General features: G+C 48.3%; 1 protein-coding gene across 9 annotated transcripts in view; it reads left to right on the top strand.

Annotated features, from left to right (window-relative positions):
- The window catches only part of LOC118217999 (regulating synaptic membrane exocytosis protein 1-like), a 107,903-nt gene that overhangs the window by 3,279 nt on the left and 83,435 nt on the right, over positions 1-21,189 (top strand). For all 9 annotated transcript variants that reach the window (XM_035400287.1, XM_035400289.1, XM_035400286.1 and 6 more), the window contains exon 2: positions 6,021-6,092. In XM_035400287.1, the coding sequence (XP_035256178.1) occupies positions 6,021-6,092 (72 nt within the window). The remainder of the gene's footprint in view (positions 1-6,020; positions 6,093-21,189) is intronic.

The following is a 21,189-nucleotide window of genomic DNA, read 5'->3' as shown; positions in this document are numbered from 1 at the left end:
GATGCCTTGCATAGCTGGTGGTTTCATGACCATGAACACCATCCACCTGGTGACATCTTATAGTGTTGCCCTGACCCCACACTCCCTTAACGAGCCCCAGGGCTGAGACTGACTGTTCCCCCTGTGCTCTTTGGAGGAAGTGACACCTCATAAGAGATCATGCAGAGATCTATTTTAAGGTGGCATTGTGCTGCAAAGGGTCTCATATTTAGAAACCCTAGCTCTTCATCCATACTTTGGACCTAATTGCCAATGTCAGTTTTGGCCCATTCAGGTGTTTGGTATTGAAACCTTTAAGAGCACACCGTACAGCGGGGCTTTCCGTGGAAAATATGAAAGAACAGGCGAGTATGTGTGCAATGCCGGGAAAAAGTATTTGCCTCCTTCCTGATGTCCTCTATTTTTGCATATTTGTCACACTGAATGGTTTCAGGTGTTTAGACAATAATGTAATGTTAGACAAAGGGAGTATTCCTGGCTCTCGCTCAATGCACGCTGGGATAGACTCCAGCATTCACATCGCTGTGGAGGAATTTTAGCCCACTCTTCTTTGCAGAACTGCTTTTATTCAGACAAATTGGTAGGTTTTTGTGCATGACCTGCTCGTTTCAGGTCCTGCCACAGCATCTCTATTGGGTTCAAGTCAGGACTTCGACTAGGCTACTCCAGAGCTTTCATTTTGTTTATTTTCAGCCATTTAGATGTAGACTTGCATTTTCGTTTCAGATCATTGTCTTGTTCCATAACCCAATTACGCTTCAGCAAATGAACAGATGACCGCACATTCTCTTTAAGAATTTTCTGGTACAGAGCAGTCATGGTTCCTTCAATAATGGCAAATTGTCCAGGTCTCGAGGCAGCAAAGCATCCCCACACTGTCACACTACCTCCACCATGTTTGACTGTTAGTATGACGTTCTTACTGTAAAATGCCGCATTTGCTTTATGACAGACATAATGAGGCCCATGCCACCGAGAAAGGTCCACTTCTGACTCATCTGTCTATAGAAGATTGTCCCAAAAGGCTCGGGGATCATCCAGGTGCTTTTTTTTTTTCAAATGTGAGACGAGCACTGATGTTTCTCTTAGTTAGCCGCCTTGCTGCTCTCACATGAATCCCATTTTGCCCGGTCTCCACCTTACTGTGGAGTCATGAACACTTACCTGAGCTGAGGTTAGAGAGGTCTGTAGTTCTTTGGATGTACTTCTGGGATCTTCTGTGACTTCATGGATAAGTCACCACTGCACAATTTTTGCAGGCCAGCCACTCCTGGGATGATTCACCACTGTTCCAAGTGTTCTCCATTTGGAGATAACGGCTCTCACTGTGGTTCAGTGGGAGTCCCAGAGCTTTAGAAATGGCTGTGTAACCCTGCAACTTTGTAGTGGCTACTTCACTCTGATGGTAAGGTTCAATATGTGTGAGGATTAGATTCAAAAGGGCTGGCTGCAATCAAGCCTCATTGTGTTCAATCAGCTGAATCTAATCATTAATTTGATTTGATTAATTGGTTTATTGAGGGGCAATTATTCTTTCACATGGGTGATATGGGTGTTTGATCATTTTTTTCATTAAATAAATGAAATATGTTTTGTGTTTGCTCAGTTTCCCTTTGTCTAATATTACATTTTATCTAAAGGTCTGAACCCCTTCAGTGTGACAAATAAGCAGTAATACAGGAATTCAGGAAGGGGGAAAAACTTCTTCAGGGCATTGTATTACTATGGCAATGCTGCTGTTTCATTGGCAGTGGAAGTGGCGCCCTCTGTTGGGCACGCTGTGCTGACTGTAAGAGGGTGATTTCAGCCTCTGTCAGAGGTTGGGTTTTTGTCTGTGTGTTTTCAGGCTAAGGCTGTTTGCGAGCTTCATGTGGGCTGTGTAGGCCTGGCAGTGGAATCCAAAGCATGGTGAGTGGCATTGATGGGGAGGAGCCTTGGTTATTCGTTGCAAGATGCAGCACAGAACGCACTGTCTATAAATAAGAACTAAACAAGGGCTCTTCAGTCCTCCCCAATGAGTGCTTCCAAACACAGCCTACTCAGGCCTACAGGAGAGAGAGGAGCTCCACAAACAGGAGAGAGAGGAGCACCACACACAGGAGAGAGGAGAGCTCCACACACAGGAGAGAGAGGAGCTCCACACACAGGAGAGAGGGGAGCACCACACACAGGAGAGAGGGGAGCTCCACACACAGGAGAGAGGGGAGCACCACACACAGGAGAGAGGGGAGCTCCACACACAGGAGAGAGGGGAGCTCCACAAACAGGAGAGAGAGGAGCACCACACACAGGAGAGAGGGGAGCTCCACACACAGGAGAGAGGGGAGCTCCACACACAGGAGAGAGGGGAGCTCCACAAACAGGAGAGAGGGGAGCTCCACACACAGGAGAGAGAGGAGCTCCACACACAGCAAAGAGAGGAGCTCCACACACAGGAGAGAGGGGAGCTCCACAAACAGGAGAGAGGGGAGCTCCACACACAGGAGAGAGAGGAGCTCCACACACAGGAGAGAGGGGAGCTCCACAAACAGGAGAGAGGGGAGCTTCACACACAGGAGAGAGGGGAGCTCCACAAAACTTTGCCTGCTTGCCTTTCTCTCACCTATGCTCTCTGAGTTTAGAAAGGGCTGCAGAAATCGGGTCTCAAGCTCCACTACCTGTTGCACGGGTTCTGCTTCCTGGTTCTGGATCCTGGGGATCCTGGGGATCCTGGGGATCCTGGGTCTGAGGTCAGATGTCAGATGTCAGAGGTTGAGGTTAAAGGTTACCTGGTGCGGAAGTGGAGATAGAGAGACAGCTGCTTCCTCTTTTCCCTAACTGCCCAGTACCCTTTTCCTGTCTATAAACTACTGCACATGCATGACAGTACAAAGCTATTCTTATTACTAAAGTTATTATTATTATTATTATTATTATTATTATTATTATTATCAGCGTAAATGCCCAAGTCCTGAAGACATGTCAGGTTGTTCAAAGCCGCTATATCCTGGAAGTGATGAGTAATATATTTTTAGAAACTCCCTGTCATCAGCTCTTCTCTACATATGAGAGAAGCAGGTTCTGCATGTCACTGCGGGGTTTCTCTTCTCTGTGAAAATCCTGTGCGTTGCGCCGCTCTCGTTCAGCGTTGGCTGCAGGGAGAAAGTGAGAGGAGATCACACCCAGGGTCACGACCTCTGTGTCGCGGGACGGATTATGCGCTTGTTTTGTGAGATGTGCACGGAACCGTCCGCTAGCCTGATGCTAGCCTCCGATGCTGTTTGGGGATAGCCGCTTGGACAGGAAAGCATTTCACAGGCAGTGTTCAACACCATGTACAGTCTAATCACTTTTAATAGTTATACATAAAGAACCAAACCAAACAAAAATCTCTGATGTTAAGTCTATTTTTCTTCAGTTGAGATTTATTTTTGTTGTTGTTAATTCTGAAAGCAAAATAGTTCTTAAACTGACCATACAATGTGATTTGCTATTAGCCATTTTAACAAATAATTGACACATGGACTGCCAATCGTAAGTGAACTGAAAGCAAGTATCCATATGGAATGGAGATGCCATATCAGACTTGTGTTTTGATATGCTTTACAAGGTGCAGCTTCATAAACTCTTTAAAAGTAATAACAAAGAGATTGCACAGGCTCTTTGAGCTGAGTCCTGTAAAAAGCAGCAGTACGAGGAGTTACGTTCACCTGAGCTACACCTGAACATGCACAGTCTGAGAAGTATGGGAGGCTAAGGACACAGCCAGAGTCTAGACCATCACACAGTTAAACTGCACTGACACAGCCAGAGTCCAGTCCATCACACATTTAAACTGCACTGACACAGCCAGAGCCTAGTCCATCACACATGACACAGCCAGAGTCTAGTCCATCACACAGTTAAACTGCACTGACACAGCCAGAGTCCAGTCCATCACAGTTAAACTGCACTGACAGCCAGAGTCCAGTCCATCACACAGTTAAACTGCACTGACACAGCCAAAGCCTAGTCCATCACACAGTTAAACTGCACGGACGCAGGTAAACCCTATGTCATCACACAGTTAAACTGCACTGACACAGGTAAATCATATCCCACCACATACAATCCAAACTGACAGGCTCTAAACTTACTTACGGCTATGCGCGTGTTTTTGGGTTCCTGTTAGACAGTCACATGGTTCATTAGCCAGGTGAAGCACCTCTGGAAACAAGGTCACGTGCATTTGGGACAGCTGATCCCAACAGAGGGCTATAAAGCTAATTGAAAGGCCAGCTCAGTGCGTTGGAGGGCAGCATTAAAAGCCTGCTTCAGTAGCACACACAATTAAAACACTGAGCTTGCAGCTTTAACAGGCTGCTCACCTTACTGTCTGCTTCAGACAAGACACTGCTTCAGTCGTCGTTGTGTACAGGTGTTTTCTTTCATAGGGTCAGGACAAATTCTATGTCAATTCAGTCAATTTGGAATATAAATTAAAATACAGCCATTTTGTTCTACGAAGACCCTTCAAATCGCGGAATTTAAATTGCAGCTCATTTCCTGAATTGAATGAGTTTAAATGGAACTGACCCCTGACCCTGTTTTGGAATGTCCAGAGAATACATTTGAATAAAAAGGAATATTTGCAAAAAATGAATGGTGAACTCAGCTTGAAGAATTAGCTGTGAAAGAATGAGCTTTGCTGAAGGAGTAACTGTGTTGAATGAGAAGAGGAAAGCTCTTCTCTTTTATCACTTCCTTCATTCCCTGAGTGCTGAACAGAGAAGGACACACCCTCCTCACACTTCTACAGCGAGGTGTGTGTGTGTGTGGGCCTCAGGCTGCTCCAGCAAGGTGTCTGTGTGTGTGTGTGTGTGTGTGTGTGTGTGTGTGCCTCAGACTGCTCCAGTGAGGTGTGTGTGTGTGTGTGTGGGCCTCAGACTGCTCCAGCGAGGTGTGTGTGTGTGTGTGTGTGTGTGTGGGCCTCAGACTGCTCCAGCGAGATGTGTGTGTGTGTGTGTGAGCCTCAGACTGTTCCAGCGAGGTGTGTGTGTGTGTGTGTGTGTGTGTGTGTGTGAGCCTCAGGTTGCTCCAGCGAGGTGTGTGTGTGTGTTTGTGTGTGTGTGTGTGCCTCAGGTTGCTCCAGCGAGGTGTGTGTGTGTGTGTGTGCGCCTCAGGTTGCTCCAGCGAGGTGTGTGTATGTGTCTGTGGGCCTCAGACTGCTCCAGTAAGGTGTGTGTGTGTGTGTGTGTGTGTGTGTGTGTGTGTGTGCCTCAGACTGCTCCAGTGAGGTGTGTGTGTGTGTGTGTGTGGGCCTCAGACTGCTCCAGCGACGTGTGTGTGTGTGTGTGTTTGTGTGTGTGTGGGCCACAGACCGCTCCAGCGAGGTGTGTGTGTGTGAGCCTCAGACTGTTCCAGCGAGATGTGTGTGTGTGTGTGTGTGAGCCTCAGACTGTTCCAGCGAGGTGTGTGTGTGTGTGTGTGTGTGTGTGTGTGTGTGTGTGTGGGCCTCAGACTGTTCCAGCGAGGTGTGTGTGTGTGTGTGTGTGTGTGTGTGTGTGTGTGTGTGGCAGCAGCAGGTCCTGCCCTCAGCACAGCCTGGAATACGGGGCATAAATGCAGAATCTTAAGAGAGCTGACGTTCTCCTCATCCAAACCCTATGGTGACTTTATTTTACAAACGGACTGAGCATGAAAAAGGAGAAAAAGAGAACACGTTTGAGAACACAAATGCTCTCATCCAGAGCGACTTACACAACTGTTTCACATAGCATTTACATTGCATCCATTTATACAGCTGGATATATACTGAAGCAATGCAGGTTAAGTACCTTGCTCAAGGGTACAACGGCAGAGCCCTAACCCATTATGCTACACTACCGCCTGAATCCTTGTTGCAGATTCAGACTTAAAAATGACATAATATAAATATGCTTTAATCTGATTATTTAACTGCTTATATCTACATAATTAATACTGTATGACAAATTAATTGTTGATTTAATTGTTTATAGCTCATTAATGCACTGTCTTGTAACACTTTTCTTTTGTTGTAGGGAAGACAAACCCATACAAGCAAGAACTGTCCACCTTCTTGGAAAGAAGCCCCCAGCGCAGAATGACATTAGGTAAAATGCGCCTCGTTTCTCAGAAGGTTGTTTTAATGGTCTTATTTAGTGTTAAATGTTATGTAACTCTTTCAGGAACGTGAATGTGTACGTGTTGGGGGATGGGACGTGGGTTCGTGTGGCAGTGGTCTGAGGGTGTGTGTAGTGTTAGTGAATTGAGACTGCTGACTAAACACGCTGTCGGTGAGCCAAATGTCAATACTATGAATGTCAGTGTCTGAATTTTAGTGGGCTGTGTGTCTGTGTCTGAGTCTTAGTGAGCTGTGTGTCAGTGTCCTAAATGTCAGTGTCTGAATCTTAGTGGGCTGTGTGTCTGTGTCTGAGTCTTAGTGAGCTGTGTGTCAGTGTCCTAAATGTCAGTGTCTAAGTGTCAGAGATCAGGCTTACTGACATTTAGACCAGTGTCCGTACACTAAGACTTGGTCTACTGCGTGTCAGTACATTGCATATGTTTTGAGAACAACCTAATTTCTTTTTGGTTCAAGGCTGTCGCTAAAACAGTGTACCAGAAAGAGACTCAGACATAGCCTCAAGACCACTGCAGTACACCCCTCTCCACAGTACAGCAGATTTTAGAAGGGACCTGTACCTATGAATGTTGTGTAGACTATGTACACAACGCACAGAGAGACTGGCTGTCCACTCATGTTGACAGTTAAACCGGCTTGCTGTCTTCTAGTCCCTGGATTGGAAAGAACTCTTTTTTTAGACAGACATTACCTTGAGGGCGTGTGATGGGGGCCAGTGGCTGGAAGTGCAGGTCCATCCACTTCAAAACCATTTTCAGTTCAGTGTTTTAGTTCAGCTCTGATCACTGATATATAATTGAATTGTTGTCGTGCGGGAAAAGGACCTCTTTTTATTTTTGAAATTCCAGAAAAGAAGTGAACTGAAACGTCTTGTCTGCGAGGTGCTCTGTACTTATTTGTAGCGTTTATTTAAAAATATTAGTCTATATTAAGATATAGTGCAAATTAATATTATTACAATCAAGTTTTTTTTCCTGAAACCTTTTGTTTTTCAAAAAACCCTGTGCTTCTCATTCCTGTGCACCTGTAAGACCCTGTGCTTCTCATTCCTGCGCACCTGTAAGACCCTGTGTGTCTCATTCCTGTGCACCTGTAGGACCTGGCCTGCATACTGTTGTGCACCTGTAGAATTCTGTATTGTCATTGCCCTGCCTGCCTTCCATTGGTTCTGATGTGATACTAAGATGCCATTAAAAATATGCATCACTGTTTCCACGAACCATTATTTTATTTTTATTAACACAAGGACTTGCACGCACAGCCCGTGCCAGCCTTTGTAATGACTCAGTGTCCAGTCTCTAAGGCACATCATTACAGGCATTTAGCAGACGCTCTTATCCAGAGCGACTTACACAACTTTTACATAGCATTTTACATAGTTGTATCCATTTATACAGCGGGATATATACTGAAGCAATTCCGGTTAAGTACCTTGCTCAAGGGTACAACGGCAGTGTCCTTACCCGGGAATCGAACCTGCGACCTTTCGGTTACAAACCCAGTTCCTTACCCACTGTGCTACGCTCCGTCAGACCCAGAGTAAAGCCACAGCACTGACATGAAGGCATGCCTGAGCTGGGACCTCCAGAAACCTCTTCCTGTAGTGCTGTGGAGGTTTACACACATGACCAAAAACCACATGACCTGCGACCCGCCATGTTAAGCCGCCGAGGCGCTCCGGCTGACGTTGCCGTGGGAACGCGTGTCGGAGGCCTGTGGGGGAGGGGCTTGCTGTACTTCCCGAGTCAAAGGCGCGCCCGGCAGGGCTTAGGATTAAGGAGAACGCCGCACATCTGGCGGTCCCAGGAGGAGTGGGCCTGACCAATGAGCAGGGCAGTGGTGAAGCGCAGGACCACACATGGCTGTCTGGCTGATGCCTGCTCAGAAACCTCCTAAAGGAGCTTGTTTAGAGGGCGCTGTACAGGCAGCAGCTGTTGAGTGCCACTCAAGGCGACATGATTGGCTGTTAGACAGGAGCGGCCCTGCATTGGAACTCGATCCAATCGGGCCCTGGCGGATCTTATGTGAACGTCCAATCGGAGGAGAGGAGCGCGGCATGCCCACGTTGCGTGTGCTTCCGGCACAGAGTGCATCTCTGCCATTAACCCCTGAGAAAAACTCCTAAGCACTGAAGAGGCTTTTTAAAGTGCTGCATGTGAGCATTAGAGACCCCGTTGCAGGATGAGCTCTTAAAAGCCATTTGTCCCCCCCCCCGACCCCCCATCCCCCCCCATCTCCGGACCGCGTGCGTGACAACACTCCACTGCGTATCCTAGCAGCAGGAGGCGGGAAGGAACTCGAGGACAAATCGGGGCTCGACTTCTGGAGCACTCTCTGCACTCCGAAGACGCACGTGCCCGGGTGTCCAGTCTTATTCAAACGGGCCCGGCGTGGGGGCAGTTATGTGTTTCAGCCCAGCACTACGACTCCTGATTCTGATCATCCGTGTCTCGATTGAAGAGCACAATTAGTTAATTAGTTGAGCTGGGTGTCAAAGTGCTGGGCTAAAACACAACTCTGCACCCACACCGGCCCTTTTCACATTAGACTGGACGCTCCTGCTCTAGATGGGCTTCTTCCTAGCTTTGACTTTCTCACACTCTTGACTGCATGAATGTGTGTCTTTATTCTTACGAGCTTAGAGTTCTCAGGATCAGAAGTCCTGACTGCATAACGTTCCAGTGTTAGTGTCTCATGAATATTCATGCGTGGGTGTGGCCTAGGACAGCACTTCGGCAAGGGAAGCTCTGTCCTTGGGCGAGCCTGTTCATGAATATTCATGCGGTGCACTGTGGCAGGGGAACCTCCTGTAGCTGGGAATTGGAGAGGATGGGAGTGTCCTCTCAGACCCTCAGCGCTCCTGACCCCCCCCCCCCCCCCCGCAGCTGTGCTCCGTTTCCATGGCGTCTCCCTGCCCTGGAGCCGACCGGCAGGTGTGCACCCCCCCCCCCCGGGGCTCGTCCCGCCTGGATCTCCCTGTGAATATTGTGCAGTCCGGTTCTCTGATTAAAGCTCCAAATCGTCCGTGTCCATTTCCAGGCTGCTCTGTAGCATTGCCCCCCCTCTCAGCTTCGCCCTGTTCGGACACTCGCTCTCCCCCCCCCCGCGACGCGCTACGAGCTCCTGGGTCTGCGTTTCAGCCTGAGAGATCCACGGACGGGGTGTTCGAGCTGGGCTGCTGTTAGCTGTAACTGCGTTTAGTGGCTGATTAGTGTCTGAATCCGGAGCAGATTTAAGTCCGGGTTGCGGAGAGAGCGCAAACAGCTCCTGTCTCGTTTAAATGGCAGTGGTATTTTTTGCTTGCGGAGCGCAGACTGACTCACACCTCCCACTGCAGGACCAGGACCGGCTGAATCACTCGCAGAGGTGTCCCGTCTGCCTGACATCACTGCCTGCTGTTCACGAGGAGCTCAGATATAGCACCTTCCTTATAAGAGCCTGCGCTTCCTGTGCACAGTTCTGGCCACGAATGCTAGCTGTAATTGCATCTTGTACTTTTAGCCTTACAGTGCTGCTGAGAAGAGCAGGCGCGATAGCTATGTCGGTAGGAACTCAAGCTCAAAGTGTGAGCAAGCTGTCTGATCCTGTGTTGACCAGACCCCCCAGCAGTGTAAATGTGTGCATTTCTGCTGTGGCTTCGCCAGAGTTACTGAGCATGCTCAGAAAAAAAGACAAACGTATTTTTTTAACCTTTATTTGACCAGGTCAAAGTTATTGAGTGCCAAATGAAGAACAAAAGATGGTATGCATCACAAATGGAATAAATACAATTCACACAAATCCTGCTATAAACTAAGTGCATTTTCAAGGATAAGACAGGGGACACACAAACAAAAAAGATCATTGTTAAAGTCTCAGCCAATCATCAGACACTTAGTGTGAAAGCACCAACAAGCAACCACAAGAAAAGTAGTACTGCCCTGCAACCCTCGCAGATTTATGGGATTTCAACACTGCACTACACAAACCAGCCCCGCCCTCTCCCACCCAGATATCTGTTATACCAGGTTAATCTAACTGTAACATACCAGGTTAACCTACTGTAATATTCCACATTAACCTACAGTAACATACCAGGTTAACCTACTGTAATATTCCACATTAACCTACAGTAACATACCAGGTTAACCTACTGTAATATTCCACATTAACCTACTGTAATATTCCACATTAACCTACAGTAACATACCAGGTTAACCTACTGTAATATTCCACATTAACCTACTGTAATATTCCACATTAACCTACAGTAACATACCAGGTTAACCTACTGTAATATTCCACATTAACCTACTGTAATATTCCAGGTTAACCTACAGTAGCATACCAGGTTCTTCTGCAAGATTATTATTTTTGCAATTTAAGAATTCTTCCTGTGTGGAATGTGGCTGTTTAAGGTTTCTTACCCATGTTTTTAACATTGTTGGATGTGGTTTTCTGCAGTATAAGATTTGGGACCTGGTAAGACTAGAACTGTCTTAGAATTGGCCAATGTTTCACTGATATAACAACAGCATGTACAGAAAAATAAAGTTCAATAAAAGAATGTGATCTCTAGCAGCTAGCTTGCATGGAGAGCAGTGTAGCACGCCTATTTAATCAGTGAAGTCATGTGGGTTCAGATAAGTCCATGTGGTTGGGAAGAGAGGTGTGAATGGATTGCGAGTTTCCACTGGTCCTGCGTCTCCTCCTACGGCTCCTTCTGTCTCCGGCCATTTTGTTTTACCAGCCTCTTTACACCATACTGCGGTCCATGAATATCTGTCCCCAAATTTAGACCACGCGTAGAAACCCAAATTCTCCCACAGTTTATAATTTCACACTTGCCACCATGCCAGATCCGCAGATACAGCAGCGACTCAATGCTACGGCTAGCGGCGCAATGCTATGGCTAGCGGTGCAATGCTACAGCTAGCAGCGCAATGCTACGGCTAGCGGCACAACACTACGGCTTGCGGCTCATGCTACGGCTAGTGGCACAATGCTACGGCTAGCGGCGCAATGCTATGGTTAGTGGCTCAATGCTACAGTTAGCGGCGCAATGCTACGGCTAGCGGTGCAATGCTACGGCTAGCGGCTCAATGCTACGGCTAGCGGTGCAATGCTCCAGCTAGTGGCGCAATGCTATAGCTAGCGGCTCGTGCTTGACTTGCTCGGCTGTTTTAGCCTGTCTCCAAAAGAATATGTTCTAAGCAATCTGCCTTGTGCGCATTTTCTTGTCGTTGTTTATTTTGGGATACAGTTGTCTTGCTGTGAGACAGGAGGTTGATGTGCTTCAAAGAAAAGAAGCCTTCTCCGTGCAGGACGAGGTGTTCAGGGGTTCGAGCGGCGGTCATGGCAATGAGGCGTTTTGCTACAGCGCGGGCTGATGGGGAAACTAGAGTGGTTGTCATGGTTATGGGGCGTTTCGAGGGAAGCCTCTTCCAGTGGTGGGCAGAGCTGGCCTCTGACATAAACACTATGTGGTCGTTTAGGGCTGAAACCATCCCTGAGCCACACAGTTCTTTTGTGTGATTTATGCTGGAGCACCTTGGGCCACAGCAGCATTCCTGTTTAGGGCCAGCAAAACCCTAGAGCAGCACTGTGGATCGGTTACCCACAATCCTGTCTGTCTGGATCGGTTACCCACAATCCTGCCTGTCTGGCTGGGTGCACCACTTCAGACCAATGAATGGTAAATGGTAAATGGACTGCATTTATATAGCGCTTTTATCCAAAGCACTTTACAATTGATGCCTCTCATTCACCAGAGCAGTTAGAGGTTAGGTGTCTTGCTCAAGGACACTTCGACATGCCCAGGGCGGGGTTTGAACCAGCAACCCTCCGACTGCCAGACAATCGGTCTTACCTCCTGAGCTATATCGCCCCAATGAGATCTGTTTAGCAGTAGATTTGTAGATTTGACTTTTTGTAGATTTTGTAGATTGGCCAGACTCAGATGAGTGGAGAATGTTCTGCAGGAAGGGAGCGTGGATGGGCCTTTTCAGTACTGAAGCAGAGGAGCTCGCTGAAAACCAGAAGGCACAAAATCCAGGTTCAGAAAGTAAAAGTCCTCCCCAGCATTTTGTTCCAATCTCCTGGATTTGCTAATTGGCAGAAATCTTCAGCCAGCGGGTAGAACTAATGAGTGAAATCAGCTGGCTGAGTTCAAGGGTGGAAGAAACACTGGGCAGGACTTTTACTTTCTGACCCCTGGACCCCCACCTCTGCTGAAAATACAGGAGAGGAGTATTGTTCAGTGGGAGTATTGTATGTTCGGTGGGAGTATTGTATGTTCAGTGGGAGTACTGTATGTTTAGTGGGAGTACTGTATCTTCAGTAGGAGTATTGCATGTTCAGTGGGAGTATTGTATGTTCAGTGGGAGTACTGTATGTTTAGTGGGAGTACTGTATCTTCAGTGGGAGTATTGTATGTTCAGTGGGAGTATTGCATGTTCAGTGAGAGTATTGTATCTTCAGAGGGAGTATTGTATGTTCAGTTGGAGTACTGTATCTTCAGAGGGAGTATTGTATGTTCAGTGGGAGTATTATATCTTCAGTTGGAGTACTGTATGTTCAGTGGGAGTATTGTATCTTCAGTGGGAGTATTGTATGTTCAGTGGGAGTATTGCATGTTCAGTGAGAGTATTGTATCTTCAGAGGGAGTATTGTATGTTCAGTGGGAGTATTGTATCTTCAGTGGGAGTATTGTATCTTTAGAGGGAGTATTGTATGTTCAGTTGGAGTACTGTATCTTCAGAGGGAGTATTGTATGTTCAGTGGGAGTATTATATCTTCAGTGGGAGTATTGTGTGTTATGCAGGAGGAGAGCCTGTGTAAGCCTGGTATGACTGTGTTTCATCATCTGCCTCTGCTCCAATACGCTGATAGTGAGGTGTTTGTGTTTGTGTGTGTGTTTGTGTTTGTGTGTGTGTGTGCATACGAATATGTGTGCGTGTCTGTGCGTGCGTACGTATGCGCGTGCGTGTGTATGTGCGTGTGTGTGTTCGTATGTGCATGAACGTGCATGTGTGGAATGCTTGCCCGTGTTGGTGTGAATGTGTGTGTGGATGGGTGCATGCGTGCAAGCATATGTGTTGGATACAGACAGAAACACATAATTTCCTATAAAAATATCATAACTTTTAGAAGAATTGGAATTTCTTTCAACCCAGGGTATGTTACAAGAAAAACCAATTTTTCAGGACTGCCTTAATGTAATGACGAATAGCATTCTTAAGGCTGACAAAAAGGTTTCTGTTCTGGATAAGGGCTGTAAATAAATTCTCACTTCAGAGTGGTTCATGAAATCATTGACTGTTGGCTTTAGTGGATGTTCCTTATTTTTATTTTATTTCATAGCTGAATTCATTGTTTGCAGTTGTCATCCGTTTTATTTTCATTGGAGTAGCTCAGGTTCTTAAGAGATCCCATTCTCCTTTGATACAAGGTGAACAAGGACAAAACCGAACACGCAAAACTAGGCATCGCTTTAAGTAGAGTGTCTTTGCGCTGAATCAGACTGGGTTTGTCTACACTTCATTTCACTGTGTTCCTGTATCCCTTTGCATCTAACAGTACGCGTGTGTGTTTAATTAGCATAATTTATACTTCACTCCAGATAGATGTGCCGCCCCCCCCCCCCCCCCGGGGGGAAACCGCAGGGTGTGGCCCCCTCCTCTGGTGTGTTTGGAGACAGGCTCCTGTAAACGGCAAACAGCCGCACATCCCGCACTTTGTGCTCCGCTGGGCTCGGCTTTCTTTCATCTCCAACGGTAAACAGCTCATAGGAAGCACTGCGTCTGGCCAAGGCTTTAGAAGAGTGTGTGTGTGTGTGTGTGTGTGTGTGTGTGTGTGAGTATTGGAGAGTGTGAGTGTGCGTGTGAGTGTGTGTGAGTGTGTGAGTATTGGAGAGTGTGAGTGTGCGTGAGAGTGTGTGTGTGAGTGTGTGTGAGTGTCTGTGTGACTGCTTTTTTTAGCGGAAACGTGTCCATGGAACTCAGCCCACTGCTTATATACAGTAGCTGTGCCAGCCCGGCCTGGCCTGTGGGCGCACGTCCCCTCCCCGTTAGTGCCGTTCTCCTTGCCAGCGAGCAGGCCGGCGGTGACGTGCGCCGGAGCCATGAAGGCACAGCGGTATGTTCCGCGGGGAAGAGAACCGTCCGCCCGCCGCAACCTGCCCAGCCTTCCATCTGAAGCATCTCTCTCCAAAGGACGGGAGACTTCGGGAAACCGGGCCCGCTGTTAGCTGACAGCAGAGAGACGTTCTCTGAGCCACGCGCAGCCCAGGTCTGCCAGTCCAGGCAGTCAGGAGGCTCGTCAGGACGCAGGAAGTGTGGCTGAAATGACCCAGGCCATGTTACGATACCGGTAATTGAGCCAATAGGCACACGCGCGCAGTTCAGGTCCGAGCTCTGTCTCCACTTGCTGGTCTTTAGGTAAGCATGAGTCAGAGCCCGGGCTCAGAGGGCAATATAAACGCAGCAAGTCAGACATTAAAATGGCAAACAAGATAAATTGAGACCTTGAGATTCTTTTTTTTCTGGCAGGCTTTCATCCCTAAGAAAATCCGTTTTAAGAAGTGGGAGATAACTAGGTCATCTTGGAGAAGCCGCACTGCCTCTTCATCTTTACAGTGAAGATGAGAGACGCAGACAGAAACAGGAAGGAGGAGTGTGGTGGGTAATATATGATAGACTCAAATGGGAAGGGGAGGGGAGAAAGAACTGCAGAGAACAAAGCCACACCAGAATGTTCCAGAAAGGCGTCGGTGAGTGGGTGGGTGGGGCGAGCGTTTGTCAGACGGACCGAGGCGTTCGCCGCTTGGTGTCATGCGGGCGGGCGGGCGTGGCCGCGCAGAGACGTGGAGAGGAAGGCAGGCCAGTCAGAAGGCGGCCATGTTAGGATTCACAGACGCGCAGCGGCGCCATGTTGTGTTCCGGCGCAGGCTGGTTTCATGGACAGGTTCTCTGTTTCCCCCGTTCCTCCTGGGCCCCCAGGGCCCCTGCATCAGGGGTGTGGGTGAGTACAGGGCCACACACTGAGCAGGGCGCTAGATTAGGTGGCTGGCTCCCCGTGGGGCGCAGACAGTCACCATGGCCGCCGCAGGGTTACTGGCGGACTGGCACTGTGACCTGCTGGGTGTGGAGGTGTGGAGGTGTGGTCAGTGCTAGGTGTGAAGGTGTGGTCACTGCTGGGTGTGGAGGTGTGGCCTCTGCTGTGTGTGGAGGTGTGGAGGTGTGGCCTCTGCTGTGTGTGGAGGTGTGGTCACTGCTGGGTGTGGAGGTGTGGTCTCTGTTAGGTGTGGAGGTGTGGTCTCTGTTAGGTGTGGAGGTGTGGTCACTGCTGGGTGTGGAGGTGTGGTCTGTGCTGAGTGTGGAGGTGTGGTCACTGCTGGGCATGGAGGTGTGATCTCTGCTGGGTGTGATGGTGTGGTCACTGTTGGGTGTGGAGGGTGGAGGTGTAGTCTCTGTTGGGTGTGGAGGTGTGGTCTCTGCTGGGTGTGGTGGTGTGAATGAGTGAGTGAGTGTGTTGGTATGTTTCAGAGCAGCGTGGGGCTGGATGTGGGGGTGAGGCGGGGGGTTGGTATGTTTCAGAGCAGCGTGGGGCTGGATGTGGGGGTGAGGCGGGGGGTTGGTATGTTTCAGAGCAGCGTGGGGCTGGATGTGGGGGTGAGGCGGGGGCTTGGTATGTTTTTGTACCACACCACTCCTCTCTGGCCTCCTGCTTTCTGTCACAGCCCTGAACCCTTCCAGTACAAAGAAACGGAGGGAGAAACTTGCTTCCTCCACCTCTCTTCCTGCCCTGCTAATGATATACAGAGTTAGCTTGGTTTCTCCCCAGATGGCAGCTTTGCTAGAACCATCCTGGAGTGACCGGGTCATGGCTGGGCTTTCTAGAACAGTGCTCTTCAGTCCGGTCCTGCCGGGCTGCAGGGTCTGCTGGGTTTGCTTTGTTTATATTCTCTGCTTAATTGATCAGTTGAAGCAGCTGGTTACACTGAAAAATCACTTTCCTGATTTCTTGGGTCAGAATGGGTTGCAGATATTAAGGTGAAAAAATGACTCTCCTAGGGCCTGTAGTAGGCTCCACCCCTTTTCAAGAGTCCATCACCCTTAACTGAAGCGCTTCCCTTTCCTGTGAGGCCGAGTTCCCCAGGCTGATGGAGTATTTAACTGCCGATGGGTTTTACGCTCACGATCCACAATAGAGGGCAACTACAGGGGAATGGGAGAAGTGCATATTGGTGATATAAAGACCATAGACGTTGCAGGGCCATAGACTGTCTTTCTCTTTTTAAATTCCCTGTTTCTTCTTGTGTTGTCTGATCACGCACAGAGCACGCGATATGGATTTAAATACCGTCCAAGCTGACAGTCTGCATTTTAACCTCATATTCATTGTTTCATTTCAAATCCAGTGCGCTGGAGTACAGAGCCAAAAAATAAAAAATAAAAAATGGTGTCGCTGTACAAATACTTACGGTCTGCACTGTATACATTTACGCTGAAATTTCCGCGAAGCAATTGTTGATTCATCTTGTTAATATTGCATGGTAATATTTTCATGGTAATCATGATAATGTTGTGAATACCTTTTAGAACATGCTTGCATATCTTAACTGTATAATATAGTTCGTTAAGGAAACAAGTAATCCGCTTGTCAATTCCATAGTAACCGCACATTTAAGAGAATCATATAGAAACACAATTTAATGGAAGCAGCGGTAAGTCTGAAAGACGCGTGCTCATGATATGAGTAAATATGATATGAAGCAATTAAACACGGTTAAATGCTTTAGAAATAAAAATCATAACAGCACAACGTGCTACTAACTATAGGTTTATAATTTACTTCGATTTAAAATCAGTTTTTTTATGTTCGTAAGATGGGGAGGTAACATTTTTTCTTTTTTCGGCTTGGGGGGTTGTTGTTATTAATGTCATTATTATGTATTGCATCACACGTTCTATAATCATGCGAATCTATTTCTGAAATTGGAATAGGAATTTGAGACGGAGAAAGGGAGAGAGCGGTACAGAGAGGGAGGGAGGCGGGTAAACAGCTTGTTTGGACGAGGGTTCGGAAACTCACACGGCGGGTGCTGGTTACGAAACATCCAACCTGTGACCGGGCCAGTCCGCGAAAACGGAATGTCCAGCGCGATCGTAACGCCCCGAGCACTGTGCGTCGTTGAAACAAGAAAAACATTCACAATAAAAAATAAACAGTTTGAACCGGCGGTCCTGGCCGTGATTTCGCGGAGCGCTTCGGAACGCGGCATCCCTCCCCCGCGCTCACACCGGCTCCTCGCTCGGTTCACTCCTACGGCTCTGACGCCTCTCACATCACTCCCAAACCGTATTTATAGATTTATTTGGACTCATTTCCTCAGGTTTTAACGGCCCGCTCTTATTTATTGCCTGTCTCTGTTCTGAAAACACGAGCGCAGCGCGGAGCTGCGCACGAGAACATCAACGGCAGCGTCCTAGCCGGAGAAACGCGGCAGAGCTTAAAAGTTCGCAGTTATGCAAATGAAGCTGGCTTTACATTTTTTCCCTTGTTCAGACACATAGTAATATTAGCAATACTAAGTTCCAAATAGTGACTGGGATATTCGATAGGAGAACAGATGTATGACTCACATGTAACCAATGATAAGTTCCATGATAAATCGTGGGATTTTTGATCTTTGATGAGGTGAATGATTGGATGTTTTGCATCCACAGACTCATATGATTTGATGTTTAGTCTGCGATGAGGGACATTTGCCGGCAATGATGTGTGCATTTCGATGCATAGACAAAGACAGTGCTTCAGGATAGAGAGAGTTTCTAAAGATGATAAGTACGATAAGGCAGCGATTCCCAACTGTTGTGCTGCGGCACTCTGGTGTGCCGTCAGGCGAGGTCATGTGTGCCGTGTGAAAAATCCTTTAAAAAAATGTTCAAATGAATTTAAAAAACTTAAATGAACAAATCTCATTCACCAAAATCCAAAATAAATGTCATTAAAATGCATATCGCTTAATTAAAACCCCAAAAGAACATTTAAGCCTACTGTTGGCACGTCACATCAACGTCAGTACGTCGCTCGCGTGTTTTTTCTTTTGAGAGTGGTGTGCCATGAGATTCTGTAAAAAAAAAGGTTGGGAAACTCTGCGATGAGGGACATGTTCTGTTCTGTCTGACAGGGCGTTGTATGTGCACGCGTACACGCACGTAATGGACGGGAGCTGTATTTATATGTAGTCTGTCTCGGGCGGTAATGACGTGGAGGAGAGGCTGAAGGTGCGGGTGCCAAGCCATATGGACAGCCCTGTTTCAGGAGCTCTGCATCCACTTATGTGAACTGTTGGCTAGCCATCAGTCTGCTGGCTCGGATGTGCTTTCCATCTGTCTCTTCCTGCCTCCTCTCTCTCTCTCTCTCTCACTCTCCCTCCTCCTCTCTCTCTCTCTCTCTCTCTCTCTTTCTCTCTCCCTCCTCCGCTCTCTCTCTCCCTCCTCTTCTCTCTCTCTCCCTCTTTCTCTCCCTCCACCTCCCCTCTCTCTCTCCCTCTCTCTCTCTTTCTCCCTCCTCCTTCTCTCTCTCTCCCTCCCTTCTCCTCTCTCTCTCTCTCTCTCTCTCTCTCTCTCCCTCCTCCGCTCTCTCTCTCCCTCCCTTCTCCTCTCTCTCTCTCCCTCTCTCTCTCTCTCTCCCCCTCCTCTTCTCCCTCCTCCCTCCCCCTCTCTCTCACCACCCCCCCCCCCTCCCCAAGGAGACCCGGAGCACATGACCTGCTGGGCTATCTCCTCCATCGCTGTTGTGTGGTGTTATTTGTATTTTTATCCGGTGTGTTCAGGGGAGTTGTTTTGTTGCAAACACAGAGAGGAGGGAAATTAGGCCGGTGTTATCGGCCCGCTGCTGATGCCTGCGGCGGGATTAAAGATTAGGCCTCTTATTGATACAGCCGCTAATTCACTGAGCCCAGCTGTACGGGAGCGCAGGCTGTGGCAGGAAGTGCCTGTCGCTCTGCGCGCGCTGGATGTGAACCCGCAGGTCCCGCTCTCCGATGTGCCACGGCTCTGCCTGCTTCACTAAGAGCTGTGAAAGGCTGTCTTTAGGCGGGGCTGCCAGGCCTGCCCCTAATATCTGTGCAGTGTGCACACCTTGGTGTATTTCCTCAGGCATGTAATTAATATCTAGTTCTGTACTGGCACCGATCTTAATCTTAATGCGCATCTCCCTGTCTGTGTGAAGCCAAAGGTACTCGTATGAGGCAAAGCGACTCCTTTATGTTTGAATAAGGAAATAATTACAGTATATACCAGTACTATATTTCCCAGTGCGCCCTGGGAATTTGTAGAAGCTCTATCAAAAACAGTCGGGCTTGCAGGAATATAGCAGGGTAGTCTTAATCATTGTGTGTGTCTTTCACGCAGTCAGTACAGCCATCTGTCTCACCGCCATCAGGAGTTGTGATGGGTTTTTTTTTTTTTTCCAGTCACTTCTGGTTTCCTGTTCCTGGCTAATTTGCATTTCCTGACTTATCTGACGGGGTGTTTTATTTTCCTCCGGCGAGGTTGCGTGAGAGGAGTCAGCTGACGGGACGGGAATAGCGGTGCCTCCCGGGGCGGTATTTATAGGGCCGCTAATTAGCGGCGCGGCGGCGCTGATGTGGGAGGGGCAGGGACCGGGCCCTCCGGCGGTGCCTCGCGGGCCCGTCCCGTCCTCCCGAGGCAGCCGGTGTTTTCCCGGCTGGGGGGGGGGGAAGGTCTTCCACCGCTGCCGCGGACACCTCGGCGGGGGGGGGGGGGGGGGGGGGCGCACCCCAAACTGAGCTCCGCAGTTTACGGGATGGCGGACAGTTCCCTGCCCACCTGATTCCAGAGATTTTTAAAAGTCAAGAAGGACGAAATGCTGCCATTAATTAAAGAGCATTTCGCCACAAACAGAGACCAAAGGCTGAATCAAACTTGAGCCATTGGGTGTGTCTGTGTCCTTTATGTTGAGCCTCCTTAGGCATTCTGGGAGATTACGAGGAAGAGGCCATGAGAAACGCTAACCAGTTAAAGAGCGTTTACAAATCATTGCATTTTTTAAACTTGTGTATTATTCGTGTCGTAGTTACATTAGGTTATTCTTACAAGCAGTTATTTAAAATAATTTCAGCAAAATATGCCATATTTAAGGGAATATTTATTGACATCATTAAGTGGCATATTTATGTATGTCCATTAAGTATCATATTTATGCATATCCATTAAAGCCAACTGAATGAAATTGAATGTGAAAGAGACGGAGAAGAAGAGAGCGATAGAGAGAGAGAGAAAGAGGGAATGTGTGTATATGTGTGTGTGTGTGTCTGAGATGCAGAGAGGGAGAGTGTACTGGTTCTTTGTGTCAGACTTCGGTGAGTGAGAAAGGGAGTACTCTCTTTAAGAGCACGGGAGCAGTGGGAGGCAGCAGTACCGTCTCTTTAAGAGCACAGGAGCAGCAGGAGGCAGCAGTACCATCCCTTTAAGAGCGCGGGAGCAGTAGAAGGCAGCAGTACTGTCCCTTTAAGAGCGCGGGAGCAGTAGAAGGCAGCAGTACTGTCCCCTTAAGAGCATGGGAGCAGTAGAAGGCAGCAGTACTGTCCCTTTAAGAGCGCGGGAGTTGTAGGAGGCACCAGTACCATCCCTTTAAGAGCATGGGAGCAGTAGGAGGCAGCAGTACTGTCTCTTTAACAGCACAGGAGCAGCAGGAGGCAGCAGTACCATCCCTTTAAGAGCACAGGAGCAGCAGAAGGCAGCAGTACCGTCCCTTTAAGAGCACAGGAGCAGCAGGAGGAAGCAGTACTGTCCCTTTAAGAGTGCTGGAGCAGTAGGAGGCAGCAGTACTGTCCCTTTAAGAGCACGGGAGCAGTAGGAGGCAGCAGTGGTCCCCAGACAGCAGTGAGAAGCCTGGCATATTGAGGGCATCTTTGCCTGCTTCTTATTCCCCATCCATCCTGTGGGAGGGCCGCAAGAGGTCACGTGACACTCTTTCTCAAACATGGGAAATTGCTTCCAGGGATTTCTGAACAGGAGCTTCGTGAGGCATTCCCAGATCATCGCACCTCACCGGGC

Source organism: Anguilla anguilla, chromosome 18 (assembly GCF_013347855.1).
Source record: "Anguilla anguilla isolate fAngAng1 chromosome 18, fAngAng1.pri, whole genome shotgun sequence".
Classification (NCBI taxonomy): Eukaryota; Metazoa; Chordata; class Actinopteri; order Anguilliformes; family Anguillidae; genus Anguilla; species Anguilla anguilla.
Note: the sequence above shows the minus strand (reverse complement) of the source record. Positions and strands in the feature narration are given on the sequence as shown.